Source organism: Bos indicus, chromosome 1 (assembly GCF_029378745.1).
Source record: "Bos indicus isolate NIAB-ARS_2022 breed Sahiwal x Tharparkar chromosome 1, NIAB-ARS_B.indTharparkar_mat_pri_1.0, whole genome shotgun sequence".
NCBI lineage: Eukaryota > Metazoa > Chordata > Mammalia > Artiodactyla > Bovidae > Bos > Bos indicus.
The window spans coordinates 70,070,245-70,090,611 of NC_091760.1; the positions used below are offsets into that span (position 1 = coordinate 70,070,245).

At 46.3% G+C, this 20,367-nt stretch overlaps 1 protein-coding gene across 1 annotated transcript in view; it reads right to left on the reverse strand.

The window, feature by feature from the left end:
- The window catches only part of HEG1 (heart development protein with EGF like domains 1), an 83,663-nt gene that overhangs the window by 33,168 nt on the left and 30,128 nt on the right, over window positions 1-20,367 (reverse strand). Inside the window, exons 5-12 of the mRNA XM_070788759.1 lie at window positions 19,219-19,566; window positions 15,093-15,389; window positions 12,848-14,209; window positions 10,751-10,870; window positions 10,019-10,138; window positions 4,863-4,966; window positions 1,638-1,696; window positions 1,156-1,316 (exon numbers count right to left, since the gene is read on the reverse strand). Coding sequence (XP_070644860.1) covers window positions 1,156-1,316; window positions 1,638-1,696; window positions 4,863-4,966; window positions 10,019-10,138; window positions 10,751-10,870; window positions 12,848-14,209; window positions 15,093-15,389; window positions 19,219-19,566 — 2,571 coding nt within the window. The remainder of the gene's footprint in view (window positions 1-1,155; window positions 1,317-1,637; window positions 1,697-4,862; window positions 4,967-10,018; window positions 10,139-10,750; window positions 10,871-12,847; window positions 14,210-15,092; window positions 15,390-19,218; window positions 19,567-20,367) is intronic.

Here is a 20,367-nt window from a genome sequence, read left to right on the forward strand (position 1 = left end):
AAAGAAAGCCCAATCAAAGAGTTCCTGCCTCAAAAGGTAGAGCACAGTATGAGAGGGCAGGAACTTTTTAGCTAATTCCCCAATGAAGCTGAATGATAGCAACTTCAACTCCAGAATGTTGGGCTCTTTCCTTTTTCCTTCAAGTGAATAACTAGCCCTGAAATGGGCCAAAGCTCTAGCATTTATCCCAGAACAAAAGGTGAGCTCCCAGCTCTACAGAGCACAGTCCACAAGGAGGGCTTTTAGGACCAGCTCTTACAAAGCTCTGGCCCACCGGGAAGGTCCAGGATCTGCTCGCAGACAGAGCGCCAAACCTGCTACCTACAGTTGAGCATCTGGGCACCAGATGGGGAGGCTGACTCTGACTCTGCGTCCCTCACCAGTCCTGTGTGTAGTAAAATGAGCCAACCAGAGCCAGCTCAGACCACTTATGAGACGCAGCGGGGGCAGGCCCCCCTGCATGAGGAAGCACTTTTGATGCCAGCAGAATTTTCCCATCCCAGAGGCGAAAGCTCCCTTCCAAGACCCAAATTTGCCTTCCAAACTTGTTCCTAATCCCTTTATTCATCTGTTTCACACCAGATGCTCTGTAGAAGCTAACAGATAAAGAACAAGAAAAGAGAAATCACGGACGGCACCATGAGCTGTCTGGCCTCTAATCTTCATCTATGTGTCTGTGCATTTAGAATCTGCAAACAAATACACAGGAGGATGGGAGACACTGCGCGTGCTGTATTTACCTAACGGCATGTCATGATGACGGTTTCGGGCAATTGACAAGTGTTGTACATTCTGTGTGTGAATTCTACCTCCCCAGAGGGAGGGAGCCTTTCAAGGGAAAGAAGAGTGATTTCTGCTTCATTACATCTGCTCCTATATCCCTTCCAATACCAACGCTGTAGAGGAGAAACAGAAACAGCATGCCAAGGACTGGGAGACTTCAAGGCTGTGTGTACAGGATTGTGTGTGTGTGGGGCGGGGGGCACATGTACACAAAGATATACACACACAAAGCCCTTGTACTTAATGCCCATTTCAAAGACAGGCCAGCTCTATGACAAGTTTCTTGGACCTGCACCCAGAAGGCCTTACACTTCTACCCTAGGTCTGTGCCTAACTGGATGGGGGGGCCCTCCCAGAGGGCCCCTCTCTTACCTCTAAAGATCCGCCTCTGAGACCCCAAAAGTTGGCAGACCTCCGCAGAGGCCCAGCAGGAGTTGACGCATTTCTGCATCCTGTCGGCCAGGTCGAACAGCGTCACGTTGGAGGCCAGGGAAAAGGTGGCTTGCAGTGACATCACCACAACACTGGACTCCCTACAGGCAAAGTATGCATGTTTTAATCATCCTAACCTGATATGTGGGTCCCAGGATTTTTGGAAAATGAGTGTCCTCCCCATTCTCCAGTGAGGGCCTGGGAGAGCATGAAGGTTCTGTGACCTTGGCCTGGGATCACCCCTCGTAGCCTACAATGAACTGACCTAACTCACAGATAGGTCCTCTTCCAAAAGGTTCTCCATGAGAAATTACATTACAGTCAAAATAGGGGCCAGTTTTGTTGCCATCACACTTGTTAGAATATCCTCCCCTTTCTATAGGACTGGTCCACAAACAAGTACATATAATCCTGCTACTTACCTAGAAACATGAGCTGTGGATCGGGTATAACCAGGTAATGTTGAGAAACACACATTTAACTGAAAGGAAGAAGTTTATCATTAACTGTAAGTCAGACAAAAAAAGCCTTGAACCTAGAACCAATTTCCTATTTTCAAGATCAAACAGGCATTCTCCAGTCATGGAGTTACCAGCAGGCAGCCTCACACAGGAGTGGTGCCCTTCTTTTGTTCCTTTCTTAAATGCCTTTCTGCTCTCACTCTGTTGTTCCATGAGCACAAAGGGAGAGAGGCAGATAGTAAATCAGTGAGGGGAAACCTTGGCAGGAAATGATGTTCAGAATAGCGCCCTTGGATGCAAAACATCTTCAAAGGAGCAGATCTCATCTAAGACCCAGGGTTTCAAAAAACCTCAGAGGCAACTGTTTATTTGGACTTTGCACAGTGAACAAGACTTCCTGAGAAGGCTGGGTTCCTTTCAGCTCCCTCAGGTCTGGCAGGCCTTACACAGACCCTTCGTAATCTACAATGAGTTGACCTAACTCACAGATAGATCCTCTTCAAAAAGGCTCTCCGTGAGAAATTACATTACATGGGTCAAGAGCCCTTTTGTTGAGAGCAAATTAAGAGTGACTCCCTGTGTTTGCCTTGTGCCCTTGGAAAGAGCAGAAAACCCCTGTGGGGCATGATGTACCATGCCTGCCTCCCCACTCCGCCCATAGCATGAACTGGGGCTTGGGGCTTCCTTCCATGCAGCTGAGGGTCTCAATACCTTGACCAATGCAGTCTACCTGTCTTCAAAGCGTGTGTCAGACATATCTCATCCTTCACAAGATGGATTCAGACACAGGATGCTATCAAACCCTTTTTGTCTTTGTATTAACATTGCTTTATATTCATAAGGCAATGATGTATTATTATTAAATTTTCTTTTTCCCCAGGAAAAAACAGAAATAGCATATTTCAGAACAGAGCAGCATCTTGGGAAAGGCCATTTGAGTCACAGCCTAAATCCTCTCTAGTCATTCCCTAAATCTTTGCTATTTCTTGGGGGTAGGGATGTCACATCACTAATAAATTATATGTTGATACTGGGTGTGTGTGAGTGTGTTGCTTCAGTCATGTCCCACTCTTTGTGACCCTATGGACTGCATGCAGCCCATCAGGTTCCTCTGTCCGTGGGATTTTCCAGGCAAGAATACTGGAGTGGGTTGCCGTGCCTGGGTTGCCCAGGAATCAAATCTGTGTCTCCTGCATTTCCTGCATTGACAGGCGGATTCTTCACCACTGAGCCACCAGGGAAGCCGGTTGATATTGGGTAAAACTGAGCAAAGCAGATGGGTCATTGAGGACTGTGTAATGGGAAGGACTATATCTCTGCAGGAGGTTCTCAGCCCCTATACTATCTTAGAAGGAAATACTGACCTACAGCCCAGCAAAGAGGCAGCTGCAGTAGGGTGCCAAGAACACTCACTATAGGGTTAGTAGACATAAAACCCTGCCATTTAGTAAAGAATTTGACCTTAACCAAAGAGAGGTCCAGCCCTTGACTCCTAGAAGGTAATCTCTAATCCTTTGGAATGTCCTGCCTTTGTAGATCTGGAAGCCCTGGCCACTCCAGATAGTCTAATAGTATGATTTATGCTGGGGGTTTTGAGTTACAAGGTACCAGCTGGACCTCCAGAGGGGCTAGAGACTCAGGTCAGGATTACAGACAACTATCTGTGTTTTGGCTTCAGACACCAAGGCTCGGTGAGTCTGCCTGGTTGGCGATGCTCCATGAATACTGTATACATCATTGCCGAGAGGAGTTAACCCTGTCTATGACCTCACAGAGAGAGGATGACTGGAATGAATTTGAAACCCTTCTGGACTTTGTCCCATGCATCTCTTCCCTTGGCTGTTACCTGGCTCTTTCCACTGTAATAAACCCTAATGTTGAATTTAACAACTTTCAGTGAGATTTCTGAGTACTTCTAGTGCATTATCAAAACTGTCTCTTGGAGATTCCTGAACTCACAATTGGTATCAGAAGTGACAGTGGTCTAGCGGATTGTTTCCTAACTTTGCACCTGCTCTGTGTAATCTCAGGCAATGTCATTAACTTCCAGAGCCCTCCAGTTTTCATCTGTAAAGGTGTTGGCAATACCTCCTACAGGAGGCAAAGTGCCTGCTACAGAGTAGATGCTCATACAGAAAGGGAACTGGAATCTAATTTTTACACAAATCAAACCCATGGTCTTCTAAAATCTTATAGGTTTTGGCTAATATACTCTTACCCATAAAGAACAAGTAAAATTAAAATCAGAAATCAATCTCTAAAACTTATTTTAATGGCAAATTTCAAGTTTCTGAGCATTAACTCAGACTCTGGTAGCAGCTGAGAAGCAAAATACTGTCTGAGCTTCATTTCTGACTCTTCTTCCTTCCTCTCCATTTTTACTTTTTTCCTGACAAAAAGGAGGAGAGGAGGGAAAGAAGAAGAATCAAAGGCCCCCAGATAATCCATTCAGTGAATTCTCAACCCTGGATAATGGGATTAACCTCCACCTTTGTCATTCCCTTGAGAAAAAGCATCATTCTCCCCAAGTTCTGCTGCTGCTGCTAAGTCGCTTCAGCTGTGTCCGACTCTGTGCAACCCCATAGATGGCAGCCCACCAGGCTCCCGTCCCTGGGATTCTCCAGGCAAGAACACTGGAGTGGGTTGCCATTTCCTTCTCCAATGCATGAAAGTGAAAAGTGAAAGTGAAGTCGCTTGGTCGTGTTCAACCCTTGGCGACCCCATGGACTGCAGCCTACCAGGCTCCTCCATCCATGGGATTTTCCAGGCAAGAGTACTGGAGTGGGGTGCCATTGCCTTCTCCGCCCCAAGTTCTGAGACACACACAAAAAAGTCACATAGCAGGTTAACAGCAGATGGGATGGCAGGATTCTCTAGGTCTTTCCTCTTTACCAACAGCTCTTACTAGTGCATGTCATCTAAGTGTGTGACATGGAAAAGAAATAAATGCCAAGGCATTGATAAAAGCAGTTCAGGAAGACACATTAGAAGAAATGCTTCTACCAACATCACTAGTTCTCAACACCTCCCTACTATTTCTGAGAGGCCTTTAATTTTACCCTGACATTCGCCTTTCAAGTATGATAGAAATGAAGATACAGGTGATCCTCAGGAAGTTTCCACTCTGAATAAAATCTGTTCTAGAAAACAAAGGAGTAGCAGGGAGATGCCTCTTGGGAAACTTACCATTTTGGTGATCTCATTTTCAACTTCACGGAGGTCTGAATGTTTTTCCACAGTGGTATTAAGAAATGTTTTCTTTAGTTTAAACTCTGTCACGAAGGTTCTAACTGAAAATGAAAACATAACCTGTTAGACCTCACAAGGTCAACCTGCACAAGTGTGAGCATCTATAAATCTCAGGGCACCCAGCTTTCCTCCACCTCCCAGGATGCTCTCTAAACATTTCTTTCTCCTGGAGGGTGGAGACCACCTCTCCCTCCTCAGGGCTCCTCTAGCAACATGAGCACCTACTCAGTTGAGCTGAAGGCTGAGACTGAGCAGACCTCTGGGTGAGAGGCTCCAAGGAGCCTTTAGCCTACATGAGCACAAGCCTTCCTCACCTCTCCAGTGGGCTCTCACACCTTGGATGCTCAGTGAAGCTGTGGCAGAGAAGAGAGGTGAGCTAAGGACACAGTTCAAGGAGGAGGGGAGGGAGACCTGGGGCTGGAAAGACTTGTCAACCCCTATAAAGCTTTGGATGAAGCAAAGTTCTTGCCTTCTAGGTCTTTTATCAAGTTAGTAAGCAAGCCCTAACTTCAAGGGTGTGCTCTGATTTCCTCTTCTCATTAGTCACCTCTATCCAATCCCTATTCCTCTTGCTCAGAGGAAATGTCTGTTCTATCACTGATAAAAGAGGCTTCCAGAAGCTGGGTTACTTCCCAGGATCACCCAGCTCCCAAGGGCCAAAATTAACATTTAACATCACGTGCGTCCATGTTCCAAGGTGTTCTACCCCCTAAACCCACAGACCCCTGAGGAATCCAACAGTCTAAGGGCAACTAAGTGGCTGCAGAGAAAGGTGTCAAACATCTGCAGCAGGACCCCACCCCAGGGAGCTGTCAGACTCCATGATGATAAGCTGTATATGAAAACAACCCATATTCAAGATACCATTGGGTTCAGACACAAAAGCATGTAGCCCCATTTTCCAAGGTCCATTTCACTCCTAAAATAAAATTCCAGTTAACATCAATTTGTGCTGATTGGGCCTGAGGGGAATGGAACTTACAAATGGGTAGGCAATCAAAAATTAGGGTAGCCTGCCTTATATCTGGTTCTTATCTTCCTTTAGATTAAATTCTTATCTCTCCCTCTGGACAAGAAAAAAAAAAATCTCAACACAGAAACCCATGAAGCTGCTCTTTCACAGAAAGCTTGCCTGCTGAATTAAGAAAAAGGCCCACAAATGAGCCAGGGAAAACATTTAACATCGTATACTTACTGTCTAAAGCCCTTAATCCTTATTTAACATCTTTTTGCTTGTTCTACAGTTCAGTGAAGCCAGCTGCTTAGGACTCTTTCTGAGCAGCAGGGAGCTCTTTGAAAACATTCTTGGCCAAATGAAAGCGTTTCAGCACACTCTAATTTGCATGTTCCTCTGATGTTTATGAACAATGAAGCTAAATGACTTGAAAAGGGAAAGATGATTGTTAACACAGTAAGCGGCTCTCCTCCTGATCCACGGTGCCTGTGGGACACTCCACACACAGGCTTCCAGAACAGTCCCCCCACTCCATCCTCAGGTCTAGGTCTGCACCCAGACTCTCTGTGCAGAAACACACATATGGTAACCGGCAAGTACAGATCTCTTCTCAATCAGCGCAGTAAACATGGCCTCTGCATCCGTGTGAACGTGAATAAGGCTCCACAGTGTCCCCCAGGCATAGTCACATCTTCACACTGCAGTTACATCATCTGGCTCTAGGGCAATTTTTTCACTGGTGATTTACTCTTAAAAGACCCATAATTATTGCTCTGTATTCAGAGTAGTTTATCACTTTCATTGCTTTCAGTTCTGGTCCAAGAGATTAGAAACCTAATGTCAAAGGACACCTCCCATCTGAAGAATCCTACCACTTCCCAAGCTTGCTCAAATACATTATTTTATTTGCTCTTCATAATATCCTTGAGTGGGAAGCAGAGCAGGTGGTAATCTGATTTTACAGATGAGGAAATTGAGGCTCAGGGAGTCATTGTGCTGTACATGCTGACCCTGGAACTGGAAACCTGGCATTTGAGTCTCTGGGCAAGTATACTTTTCCATACTGTTTCAAAATAAAATCATTTCCGTCTCCATTCTTAAACAGAAAACTCCTTGCTTATTTCCTACAGGGTGCAGCTAGGAATAGGTTACGAGCATGTCTTGACTTTGACTGATGTCTATATTCTCAGATTTTTCTACCTTAAAAAATAACACTTTGACTTGATCCCTGTATTTTAAACAATTTTCAAATTCGACCCTTATTTTAGTAGGGTACAAGTTGCTGAAATACATTTCTAGCCCCAAGATGCAGCTACACCTGCCTGGGGTGCCACATCAGCAAGTCCAACTTTCAAGTTCCTAAAATGCTCCCCTTGATTAGTAATGCAGCGCATCAGTCAGCCCATCCTCAATACTGAAGCCAACTCTGGGCTCTAAACTTTTTTCTACATAAGGTCAGATATGCAACCCTAGACAATCATGCCCTGTTTCCCCATTGCTGCTTCTATGTTCTATAAAACTCAGTTCAGTTCAGTTGCTCAGTCATGTCCAACTCTTTGCAACCCCATGGACTGCAGCATCCCAGGCTTCCCTGTCCATCACCAACTCCCGGAGCTTGCTCAAACTCATGTCCATTGAGTAGGTAATGCCATCCAGCCATCTCATCCTTTGTCGTCGTCTTCTCCTCCTGCCTTCAATCTTTCTCAGCATCAGGGTCTTTTTAAATGAGTCAGCTCTTCACATCAGGCGGCCAAAGTACTGGAGCTTCAGCTTCAGCATCAGTCCTTCCAATGAATATTCATGACTGATTTCTTTAGGATTGACTGGTTGGATCTCCTTGCAGTCCAAGGGACTCTCAAGAGTCTTCTCCAACAGCACAGTTCAAAAGCATCAATTCTTCAGCACTCAGCTTTCTTTTGGTCCAACTGTCACATCCATGCATGACTACTGGAAAAACCATAGCTTTGACTAGATGGACCTTGGTTAGCAAAGTAATGTCTCTGCTTTTTAATATGCTATCTAGGTTAGTCATGACTTTCCTTCCAAGAAGCAAGCCATCTTTTAATTTCATGGCTGCAATCACCATCTACAGTGATTTTGGAGCCCAGAAAAATAAAGTCTGTCACTGTTTCCATTTTTTCCCCATCTACTTATGCCATGAAGTGATGGGACCAGATGCCATGATCTTAGTTTTCTTAATGTTGAGTTTTAAGCCAACTTTTTCACTTTCATCAAGAGGCTCTGTAGTTCCTTTTTGCTTTCTGCCATAAGGGTGGTGCCATCTGCATATGTGAGGTTATTGATATTTCTCCCAGCAATCTTGATTCCAGCTTGTGCTTCATCCAGCCCAGCATTTCCCATGATGTACTCTGCATATAAGTTAAAAAAGCAGAGTGACAATATACAGCCTTGATGTACTCTTTTCCCGATTTGAAACAAGTCTGTTGTTCCATGTCCAGTTCTAACTGTTACTTCTTGACCTGCATACAGATTTCTCAGGAGGCAGATAAGGTGGTCTGGTATTTCTATCTCTTTCAGAATTTTTCACAGTTTGTTGTGATCCACACAGTCAAAGGCTTTGGCATAGTCAATAAAGCAGAAGATGTTTTTCTGGAATTCTCTTCCTTTTTCAATGATCCAACGGATGTTGGCAATTTGATCTCTGGTTCCTCTGCCTTTTCTAAATCCAGCTTGAACATCTGGAAGCTCATGGTTCATGTACTGTTGAAGCCTGGCTGGGAGAATTTTGAGCATTACTTTACTAGCGTGTGAGATGAGTGCAATTGTGCAGTAGTTTGAGCATTCTTTGGCATTGCCTTTCTTTGGGACTGGAATGAAAACTGACCTTTTCCAGTCCTGTGGCCACTGCTGAGTTTTCCAAATTTGCTGGCATATTGAGTGCAGCACTTTAACACTCAGTAAAACTCACTCTTGCCCAAAGTAGCTCCAAAAGAGTGTTCCTCACATGGTTTGTGAGGCCCTGTACTTCCCCAGTCCATGAATTACTTTCCCTTTAATAAAGGACATCAAATTCGTTACCAAATTGTTTTAGTTTTGTCATTTGACACCACCTTCTTAAAAAGTCTTGATGATCCTCCTCAGCTCATGGGCAGTAGAAATCACACAAATAACAATTTCAAAGGATACAGACATTTGTTCTCTCAAAAAAGCATTTACTAAGAACTTTTTCTGTGTTAAATACAACAGTAAGAGATTTAAGATGATTCCAAGTTGTGTCACTGTACCTGACAGTTCCCTTATCCATCTTCGATAACCCCATTCCTCATTTCTAATTTCTTCTAGTTCTTCACTGAACTTGGCATTCTAACGCAGGTTACACACCCTGGGTGCAAGAAAGTTCTTAGGACAAACACAGCCTTGTGTGACGGAAGAACTGTGGGCTGCAAACCTGGCCTCTCACAAAGCAGTTACAGAAGCTGGGCCACTGGTTACTTTGCAGGGCCTTAGTTTTCACTTGGGTTGTTTGCTTTTTAACCTGTAAAATGGAGATTATATCTAAAACCAACCAGCTTCCTGGACTCTATTAAATTCAAGGTCAAAATGTGACAAATTGTATGATACAATTTTGGCAGTAGCTTTGTAAAAATGTTATCTACCTGTGGACAAGAACATGAAGATAGTTTTTAAAAATGAAAAGTATGTGCGAATATGGTAGGACAATCAGGGTTTTATTCTCTTTTTTCCTCTCCCTAATTTTTTTCTTTTTTTTTTTTTTTTTTTTACTCTTTGGTTGAACTATCCTTTTGATCTTTTTTCCCCCCTAACCGTAGGGTAAGAACATTAAGCAAATAGTGTTTGCATAAATGATGGCATATTTATGCAGTCACTACAAAGTCTGTATAATATTTTTAATAACATGAAAAATGTTTAAGACATAAAGTTTGTACAAATACCATATGACTTCCAACTGTATAAAAATATAATGTACACTAAAAAAAGACTGCAAATAGAGTGCTACATCTCTGAGTGGTGGAATAATAGTATCTTCTACTCCTATATTCCTTCAGTTTATACCTCGGGCAAATATTGATTTTGATTAGGGAGAAAAACAGTAAATGTTATTTTGCAAAATACATTGTAGTGCAGAGAAAATTCCAAGATAGACGAGCTCTCTCACCCAAATTGCATATCCCTTTTTCCAGCTGGTACCCCACTGGGCATCTGCAGGTGAAGGATCCCTGAGTATTGTTGCACGTGGCTAGGGGTGGGCAGGGGTTCGAGAGGCATTCGTTCACATCTGTGAAGGAGGGAACACAGGACCACAGTGAGTCTGCAGCAGGCAGCACACTCATAATCTGGTATAAGGAGCACTTCCAAGGGCCAGATGGCACTGGATGTGGAGAAAACCAGAAACGAGTGGACGCCGCACTTGTTCTCAAGGGGCCACCAGTCTACTGAGGGTGGGGGCAGCCAGGGGTACAAATAAATATAAATATAAGGCAGGATTTGAAAGTACAGAGAAAGTAAAGGAGGTAAGTATTTTGATGGGAGAGAGAATTAAGGACTGTTTCAAATAACATCTGGACAAAGACTGGAAGGACTTTAATAAGCAGATGTGGGTAGGGGGATTCTAGGCCAAAGCACCAACACAACGAAGGTCAGAGCAGTAAATTGTGGGAGTTTTCAGGGAGCCGTGGGTGGTCCAGGAATGCAGAGTCCACAGAAGGCAGCCTGTCAATGTCACTGTCTGACATTACTCTGCAGACAATGCATAAGCATTCCAAACTTCAAGTAAGCAGGGTATGAATTTAAAAATCTTACTGCCCTATGTTTTGGAGGAAAAGGAGCCTATTGCCTGCCTCAGTGTGGCACTACATTATAGACCATCGCAGATGACTTTTCTTCTTACCCACACTGCAGTTGTCCCCTTGCCAGGCAGGTGAGCACACACATCGGTACCCAGGATGTGTGGTGAGATCCACAACGCACTTCCCATCATGAAGACAAGGGTGAGTGGTGCAGCTGTTAACTGAAAACACATTTCCAGAATAGAGCGGTTAATCACACAGCAAAGGTAAAAAGGCAGCTCTAGGTAAATATTTAACTCTCTCAGCTAATATTTGATTCTTGCTTATTTCTGTGTACTTGCCCTGAAAAGGCCGTACTACGAAATAGAATGGGTTCCCGGAGGTGCAGAAGAGAAGTGTGGGGACTGGATGCCAGCACTGGCTGTGTACACACAGGCATATTAAACAGCTGGATCCCTGAATACAGGCGCTGGTTCAAATCTGAATGCTGCTTACAGATTCCTGAGCCTGGAAATGATGACATTGCCTTGGGATACTTAACAAATTTTACTTGAAACAATGCCTATTTAAAACACACGTTAAGGGGGACATGACACCTGATCAACTATCCTCCCTGCTCCAAGTTTTCTCTTTTCCAAAGATCTCACACTATAAACGGGTCTCCAAATAACTATGCAGTTGTTCAGAAAAAAGCCTGCAAATGAGCACTCTCTTCACACGGTGTGACCATGAGCCCATCTGACTCCGCCAGGCCCTTTCGAGGCCCAGGCCCCACTGTCCTCCTGGACTGCCGGCTCCTGGGGCAGTGACCACACTCTCTGCTTTGGTCTCTATAACTGGCCTTGTCACACTTGTTATACCGTAAGTGCCTAATAAAGGTTTCCGACACACACTGAGAAAAATCCAAACTCATAACAGAAGGAGAAAAGTGATCTCCAAGGAGAAAAGTCAGTGGTAGAGTGAGAAAAAGAAGACAAAAATCAAGAGTTCTAGCTCCAGAATTTCCCTGAAGACAAATAGGCCAAACCTGAAGATGGTGTCCTTGCTCCTCATGGCTACTTCAGATATACCTAAACGTGTGCACAGCACCTCTATATCCAAATGCTGCACCCACGGGCTCTGTCACAAAAGACATAGCAACAGCCAGTATCAATCCTCCTCCTACTGGTCTACAGTTACCACTGCAGGGGCTGTAATCGGCTTTAAGGGACACCTGTGAATTATGTTCTATCTAATATTGGAATATACTTGGCATCTGGAAATGAAGCCTGTGAGTCCTGAAGCAGGACTGCAAACTCGCCAGAAGCAGCAGCCTGCTTCATCTCCTAGTGGCACTCAGACCACCGGCACGAAGCGGGCACTGATGCATCAGGGCTCTCGGGGCTGCGTGGGCTCTATGGCTGGACCACAAGCTGGATGATGGCTGCCTAGTTGGACCTGCCTCCAATGCCCTCCCCTTCTTCCCTCTTTCCTTCAGTCTCCATTTCACATTTTTATCAATAGAGTTTTCCTTGCCTGAGTCTAGACAAACTAAATATCCAGCAAATTTTGACCTTGATATCAAAGGAGGTACCATCCTACTCCCTATTCCCTGTCCTTAAGTGACAAAGAATCAGGTGGATGGTTTTATTTCTCTTGTCCCAGCAACTTTTACATGGATAGAGATACATAACCTCAAGCGCAATGTCACACAGTCACTATGGGAAAGGTCAGTTCATCGTCTTCTCATTGAACATGTCCCTTCACCCGCATTTATCAGCCAGCGCCATAGTCTTAGGGAAATCTCAGGGGATCAAGAGACGCTTCCCTAGTGACTGGGGCACCAGCTGACTAACCCAGAAGCTTGGGATTCTGATCTGGAAGCAGGCACTTGCTCGCTCTGTGTCTCAGACAAGTCATGTAAAGCTTCTTGACTCCAGTTTCCCACCCTTCAATCTCACTTCACTAGCCCACTCTGGCCTTGTTAAAGGCATGCTTGAAAAGGTCACGCAATTACGGGGCATTACAAGCTACTCACTACTAGTGTCAACACAGCCAACGGCATCTTCTCCTGTCTGCCCTCTGTAACTCAGGGGTGAGAAAAGGGTGAGAAAATGGTCACTGGGGCATTCTTTCCTGCTTTAAGTGATTCAACAGAGAGCACTGAGATCACACCAGAGCCCCGCGCAATCCTCGGCGTGTCCACAGCCACGCCCTACCTGCAGCGGGAGACGACGGTGCTGTGGGTGACCGGGTGCTGCTCCGCACAGTGGAGGTGGTCGATGGAGGAGTTAACACCTTAGCTGTAGAGACAGGCGTGGTTCTGGGGGAAGGAGATGTTTTGAGGAAAGGTGAAGCCAGGCTGTTGTCTTCTATAGGGCCAGGCCCTGTTGTTGATTCTTTGGTCAGGGGGAACAATCTGGTGGCAGCATCTCTATCCACTGGGCTCTCTTCTGTGGTGACAGCACCTTCTGTTGTGCCTTGGACCACGAGAATTTCAGGACTGGTTGGCGAGAGCTGAACCACTGTCTGTTCTGTTTCTCTGGCCACTGTCTGTCCTGTGGTGGGGCCACCCGTCAGAGCTGCTGTGCTTGACTGGAGGCTAGGGCTGGCCACAGGAGAATGAGAGGTCTCGGGAGTGGTGGCTGCCAAAGCTGGAGATGTGTGGGCTAAGTCGGTGCTCGTGGCTGGAAGGGTTTGCTCAGTGTCTGTAGAAGTGGAGTAGTCTGTGAAAGGCCGGGGTGAAGGGATCCCCAGAGTAGACATCACTGTTACAGCTTTCGTGGCCTCCGCAGGCAGAGTCTGCAGGCTTGGTGGCTTTGATTCTGTAACGGTGTTCTTGAGGTATGGGCTACTCTGGTTCTTAGGAGGATCTGCCGTTTGACTGCTAGGAATAGACGATGCGACTGCTGACATCCGAACTGAAGTCACAGGAGCATCCCTTGTCCTGGGCAGGACGGGGGTAAAAGGTGCATGTGGGAGGGCTGTCTGTGAGTCAGACAGCGAGGCCAGGGCAGACGCCGTCAGGGACACTGACGAGGGTGGAGGCGAGGAGGACAAAGGAGTGGGCGCATCAGGGCTGGACTGCAGGCGGTGAGTGGAGGCCCCAGCAGATGGCAAGGTTGATGAGAACTGGTAGGACTGCGACACTGAGGGCAGGGGCAAGGGTGGCTCCGAGGAAGAAGATGATAATGCACCACCAACAGATTTAGCATCGGTGTCCCGAGGAACCAGAGTGGTCAGCGTATTAAGGGTGGGTGTGTGAGACGGAGAGCTGGCCGTGGACAGAACCAGCGCCCCAGTGGAAGGCTGAGCATGTTCTCCTTGGTGGGATGAGACGTTACTCCTCTCGGTCTGAGCCTGAGAAGAGGGAGAAGAGTCTGAACTCAAAGAGCTTGAGATCTTAACGGAAGAGGTGGAAGTCTCCCTTCCATCCCAGGATGAACTGTTGTCTGTAATGGACAGTAGTGTCCGTTCCCCTTTGGTGAAAGGAGATGAAGCACAGGTATAGTTCGTGTGTTCACTGGAGGTCCTGCAATCAGGATCTGTGCTGCTCGCTCCATCGTAGCTAATCCCAGTCACTGCCAAGGGAAAAAAAACTGCAGTTAGGCCAATCAGACAGGCATCTGTGAACCTGCACTCTGAGACAGACTTTCAGTGTCCGGCCCGTGAACCGCCCCCCCGGGGAAGAGACACTTTCTCTGGAGAGACTGTACAGGGAGGCAGCCAGGGTCTGAATGGACCTGCCCTCCTGTGAAGAGCATAGTGGCAGCATTGGAAACGGTAATAAAAGAGAAGTGGGGCCCCAAATAATAGGGAACAGGTCCAAATTCCTTCCACAGACCTTTTTTGTTTTGATAAAAGCAAATTAGTATCTGAAAAGCTCTTAAGACCCCAAATAGAACAATTGTTGTGCCTAAATGGAAAAAGGAAAACCCTCCCAACTTTCCATTCTGTATAATGAGATATTTCTTTCCCAGGAGATTGGCCTCAGCCACAACCCGGCCGGGCTCCTTGATTGCAAGCATCCTGGCGGACAAGCAGCACCAATGTCTCGGGTAAGCGTGGGGGAGGAGAGGGGTAGGGAGGTGGGAAAACCCAGACAGTGCTCTTCACAGGGAGCTGCTAAGACACTTTCCGGGTTGACAGCAAACTCATTCTAGAAAGTGAAGGTGAAAATGTCATGTCAGACAAGTCACTCAGTCATGTCTGACACTTTGTCACTCCATGAACTATAGCCCACTGGGCTCCTCTGTCCGTGGGATTCTCCAGGCAAGAATACTGGAGTGGGTTGCCATTTCCTTCTCCCAGGGATCTTCCCAACCCAGGGATGGAACCCAGGCCTCCTGCATTGCAGGCAGATTCTTTACCATCTGAGCCACCAGGGAAGCCAAAATCATCCTAGCACCACAAGCAAACTGACAGATATGCCGAGGTAACATGCAAAGAGATCCTGCCCATCACCTCCATGCCCTCCGAAGGTCCTTGTGGCCGCCAGTGACCCCGAGACCGGGCGGGCGTCCCCAGTCACCGTCATGTTTCCCTGCTGTGTGGCACTCTCCATTTCTCCAGTTGTTGCCATCGATCGCTCCACATCCCCGGAAGTCGTGCTACGGTTGGTGAGAGATCGCAGTGTGCGTTCCCCAACTCCAGCGAACGTAGCCAAAGTGTGCGGGCTGTGGGTGCGGACTCCAGGCACTCCCCAGGAAGCCCCCTCCTCAGCTTTGGTACCAGTACCCAGCTCAGGACTGTCTTCGGTGGCTACAAGAGGACAGGAAAGAGGAGGGCTGGTCAGTGTGGTGTACAGCGGGGCTGTGTGAGCCACAACGCGGTCCTCCGCCTTCCCAGGGTCTTTGTTTGAAACTGACGAGGTGAAAACCCAACCTGTGTGTTTTTCCTGCTAACATAGCAGTGACTGAAACCTCCGGAGGCAGTGCGGGATCAGCGCTGCTGTTCACGGGACTTAGATTTACGATAAGTTTCATTACTCCAGTGAACAGGGTCGATACAATATTTCTTCTTGGTGATACATAATAAACAGTGTTTATGTCAGGGAAATTGGTGGCAGTGGTGGGGGGAAGTGAAAGTGAAAGTCGCTCAGCCATGTCCGACCCTTTGCGACCCCATGGACGACGCAGTCCACCAAATACTGGAGCGGGTAGCCTTTCCCTTCTCCAGGGGATCTTCCCAACCCAGGGATAGAACCCAAGTCTCCCATATTGCAGGCAGATTCTTTACCAGCTGAGCCACCAGTGAAGACCTAAGTGGGCAAAAAACTAACCCTGCTGAAGCTTCCCACCTGACAAGATCGGGGAGGGAGGCTGGTACTACCCTCAAGGCTTCTACCTCCCGGTGATAGCTGATGGACGCAGGGCCTGCCATGCTATAGTGCTGTTAGTCTACAGGGCAGCTCCTCACCCTAGCACCTAGTGAGAAACGGCATTATGGTTAGAGGTTACGGGTGGGCTTGGTTTTTTTTTTTTTTTTTTCTTGGTGGGACTGAATAGGAATAGGTGACACATGAATAAATATCCTTTTCCTTTTTTCTTGGGTATATATTTTATGCTATAAACTTAAAGAATCTTAGAGTATTATCAAATAAATCCTTCTTTTCAGAAATGAGGGAAATGAGGACCAATTCTTCTTGGCCTAACTGCTTCATAATCTGGATCTAATGAGAAAAATGGCACTTTTCTGATTCTTATTCCAATTCTTAAGTCAGTCTAGTCCTTGAGAGACCTACCTTGGTGGAAAATGGATGTAAAGCTGAGTATAAGGTCAGTTCACTTCATGATGCTTAGTGTTAAGTGGCTTTGGTCGTATCCAACTCTTTGCAACCCCATGGACTGTGGCCCCCCAGGCTCCTCTGTCCATGGGATTCTCTAGCCAAGAATACTGGAGTGGGTTGCAGTGCCCTCCTCCAGGGGCTCTTTCCAACCCAGAGATTGAATCCACATCTCTTACACCTCCTGCAAAGGTAGGTGGGTTCTTTACCACTAGTGCCACCCAGGAAGCCCTCACTTCATGACAGGTTTGTGTGAACTGATCGGCAGGGATGAACACGGGCACAGGCACACACAGGGAGCTGGGGCAGCACCAGGAAAGCCAGGACCTGGTTGCAGATGTGATCTGACCCTCACGGGGGGACTTAAAAGAGACCCACGCAAAGTCCACCAGGAGAAGCTGGAGAGCTGAGCGTACCTGACCACAATTTCCCTGACAAGGAGGACAGCCCTGCAATGATGTTACACAAAATGTAGGCCAACCACCCCTCTCAGGCTGACAGACTTAACACAGGGGGAAGTCATGCCCTGAAACAGAGGGGCTGCACCTGAACTCAGAGGAAGGGAGGAAGAAATCTGAAAGCTGTACGGCAGAAGCTGTGAGCTGTGGGTGCTTCCAAGGAGAAAAGAGAAAGCGTTAATGTTAACCCAGAGCAGGTGGTTTCAGGATCATGGCTCTTCCTTATCTGGTGCCTCAGAACCCCACGTGCCACTCACACTGAGGTCACATTGTCCACACACCAGTTGCACCCTGACTGCAGAGTGTAGGGTACTGAAGAGATGGAAGAGGGAAATTCTGTGGGATGTAAACTCCAGGCCTGCGAAGGCGAAACCTCTGAGACCACCGGGCAGGGCAGAAAAGGATACCTTGTGTTTAAGTGACAGAAAGAGTGTGTTTTCCATGCCTGGACATAGAACAGCACAAACAGTCTCCACCCACAAGTGGTATTCTTTACAACAAAGCATATGCTTTTCCATATCACATCAGTAGTAAATAATAATTTTCCTCATTAATTACAGAACTCAATAGCAGGGAAAAGAGCTTCCACTGTTAGTGGTAGAGAGGTAAGAATTCAAACCTATTATCAGCTTAAATGATAAGTTACTGCGTTTTTGGTTTATCAACATACAATTTACATTGATAAGGCTGATGAGAATTGTTTTCAAAATATTTTCCAAAACATGCTTAAAAAGGAACATCAAAGGAAAAGTTTTCTCAAAGCAACAGACTAGAATTCATCAAAATTAAAAAATTCGTGCTGTTCATGGGATAACAGCAAGAAAGTTCAAAGACAACCCATAGAATACGAGAAAATGACTGCAAATCATCTTTCTGATGAAGGACAAGTATCCAGAATATATAAAGAACTCTCACAACTCAACTAAAGAAAGATAAACCACCCGATTTAAAAAGGGTCAAAAGATCTAAGCAGAAGTTTCCGAAGAATATATACAAATGGTGAATGAGCACATGAAAAGATGCTCACCATCACTAGTTAGCTGCGAAAACTGCAATCCAATACCACTTAAGACGCCACCTAACCTCCACTAGGATTGCTGTTACTGTTGCTCAACTGCTAAGTCATGTTCAACTCCACGAACTGCAGCATACCAGGAGCCCTTGTGCTTCACTATCTCCTGGAGTTTCCTCAAATTCACACCCATCGAGTCGGTGATGTTATCTAACCACCTCATCGTCTGCTGCCCCCTTCTTCTTCTGCCCTCAATCTTTCCCAGCATCAGGGTCTTTTCCAATGAGTCAGCTCACTAGAATCAAAAGAGCTCGACAACAACAAATGGTGTTAAAGGTGCTAAGAAACTAAAACCCTCCTACTTTGCTGGTGGGAATACAAAATGGTGCAGCCACTCTGGAAAAGTTTGGTAGTCCCTCAAAGGTCAGAAACGGAGCTACCATCTAACCTGGCTATTCCAAGAAAACATCTGTGCACACAAAAACATGTACTTGAATGTTCACAAGAGTACTATTCATAATAACCAAAAGGTGGGAACAACCCTGATATAGGTATAACTGATAAAGGTATACATTACAATGTGGCACATTCATACAGTGGGACAGTATTTGGCAGTACCAAGGGATGAAGCACGGACACACGCCACAGCATGGATGAGCCTTGAAAACCTGATGCTAAGTGAAAAACACAAAGACCACACGTTTTATGGTTCCATTTATAAGCAACATCTCGAGTAGGCAAGTCTATAGAGGCAGAAAGTAAATTCATGGCTGTCAGAGGCCCAGAAGAGCAGAGAATGGGGAAGAGACCACAATGAGCACAGTTTCTTTTTGGGATGATGGAAACGTTCTGGAATCAGATGGTAGTGATGGTGGCCCAACTCTGTGGCTATACCAAAACCCACGGAATTGTACATTTAAATGGGCGAACTGTACAGAATGTGAAATATAGTACAATAAGGCTGTTTAAAAGGGGGAAAGGAGAATGTCTCTTGATGAAAGCCCAGACCTGGCGTGAACAACCACTCACGAGGAGGTGATACTCTCACCTTCCAGAAGCTGTGTGATGGCGGCAGCATGGGGGTGTGGGGTGAGCTCTAAGGGCTGGAAGGACACTGCAGAGAAGTCCCCGAGCCGTGTGTGGCAAGTGATAACAGCAGCATCTTGGAGACATTACAGAAAAATTGGGGAATATACAGGTATATGGGTATCAACCAGCTAGAAGGATGGCCTGGAGATATTGAGAGGCCTGCAGAACTATTTCATTATCACTGAAGATCAAGCTCAGGCAGCCCCCCACCCTCCTCGGGGTGCGGTTCCGTGGATGGAGACTCACTCGAGCGCTCCCCGCGAGGTGCCGAGAAGCCCAGACTTTCTGAGGAGGATGAAGACAAGGCCTCGGTGGCCAGCTCAGAGTAGCTCATTTCATACAGCGCTGGGTCACTTCCTTGAGACTGTGGGGCAGAGGCTGAGAAGCGGGTCAGAACCGAAGCATTCACAACCTCAGGATGGGAAGTGGAGCTTCCTGCTGCACCTGCAAAGGGCTCGCTGCCGGTGGAAAACCAGAGAGCGGTGCTCTCTTCACCTCTGACTGGTGGGATGGACCGAGAGGAGGTTTCTGTCTGAGACACAGGGCTGCCATTCCCTGCGCCAGAGCCACTGGCCAGCTGGGGTCCTCCGGAGGCTGAAAGGTGTCAGACATAAAAGGCCATTAAGTGGATGTAAGAGAGATCCCTCCACAACTAAGACATGAGCTCCCCAAGAGAAGGTGCCCTCTGCAAGGACCTTGTACAGTGTTTACTATATGTGTGACGTGACGTACACTTCCATGTTCTAAACAATTATTTCAAAACTATTCAGTGTCAATAAGACAGCAATACCAAAAACTGGTGAAGAGTGGAGCTTTTAAACAGCATGTGCAAAGTCTCAGAGTAACTTACAGGCTTGAGTGTTTTATTCTTTCCCCTAAAACATGGGGTAGTACGAGCCAGTGAGTATGCTGCTACGTCCATCAAACACAATGTGCCCAAATATTATGCTTAGTCAGTATTTTCCTAAGGCAGTTCTATTATAAATAAAGGTTATTCTAATTCTGAAATACCACAAAAAAAGAAAAAAAAAATCAACCATGGGGGCTCACTAAAACCATGAACTTGAGGAGTATATTTACATACTCTGCAGATTTATTTGTGAAGATGATCTGTACATAAGATAACTGAAGCTGGCTTTAAAGAGCGGCCAGCTCTCAGTCTGCAGTTGAAGCTGCAGAGCCACAAGATGCATCAGCACCGGGAGCTCGGAGGTGGGAGTCTCAGCTCTGCGGTGAGTGAGATAAAGATCACGCACTCACTCCTTAAACCAGCTGAGCCTCAGTTTCCTCACCTACAAGAAAGCAGGAGGAATGATGCCTGTTTCACTAATTTCACAACATTGTCATGGGGCTGAAAATCAAAATGTGATAATGTGGTCTACCAGATAAAGGAGA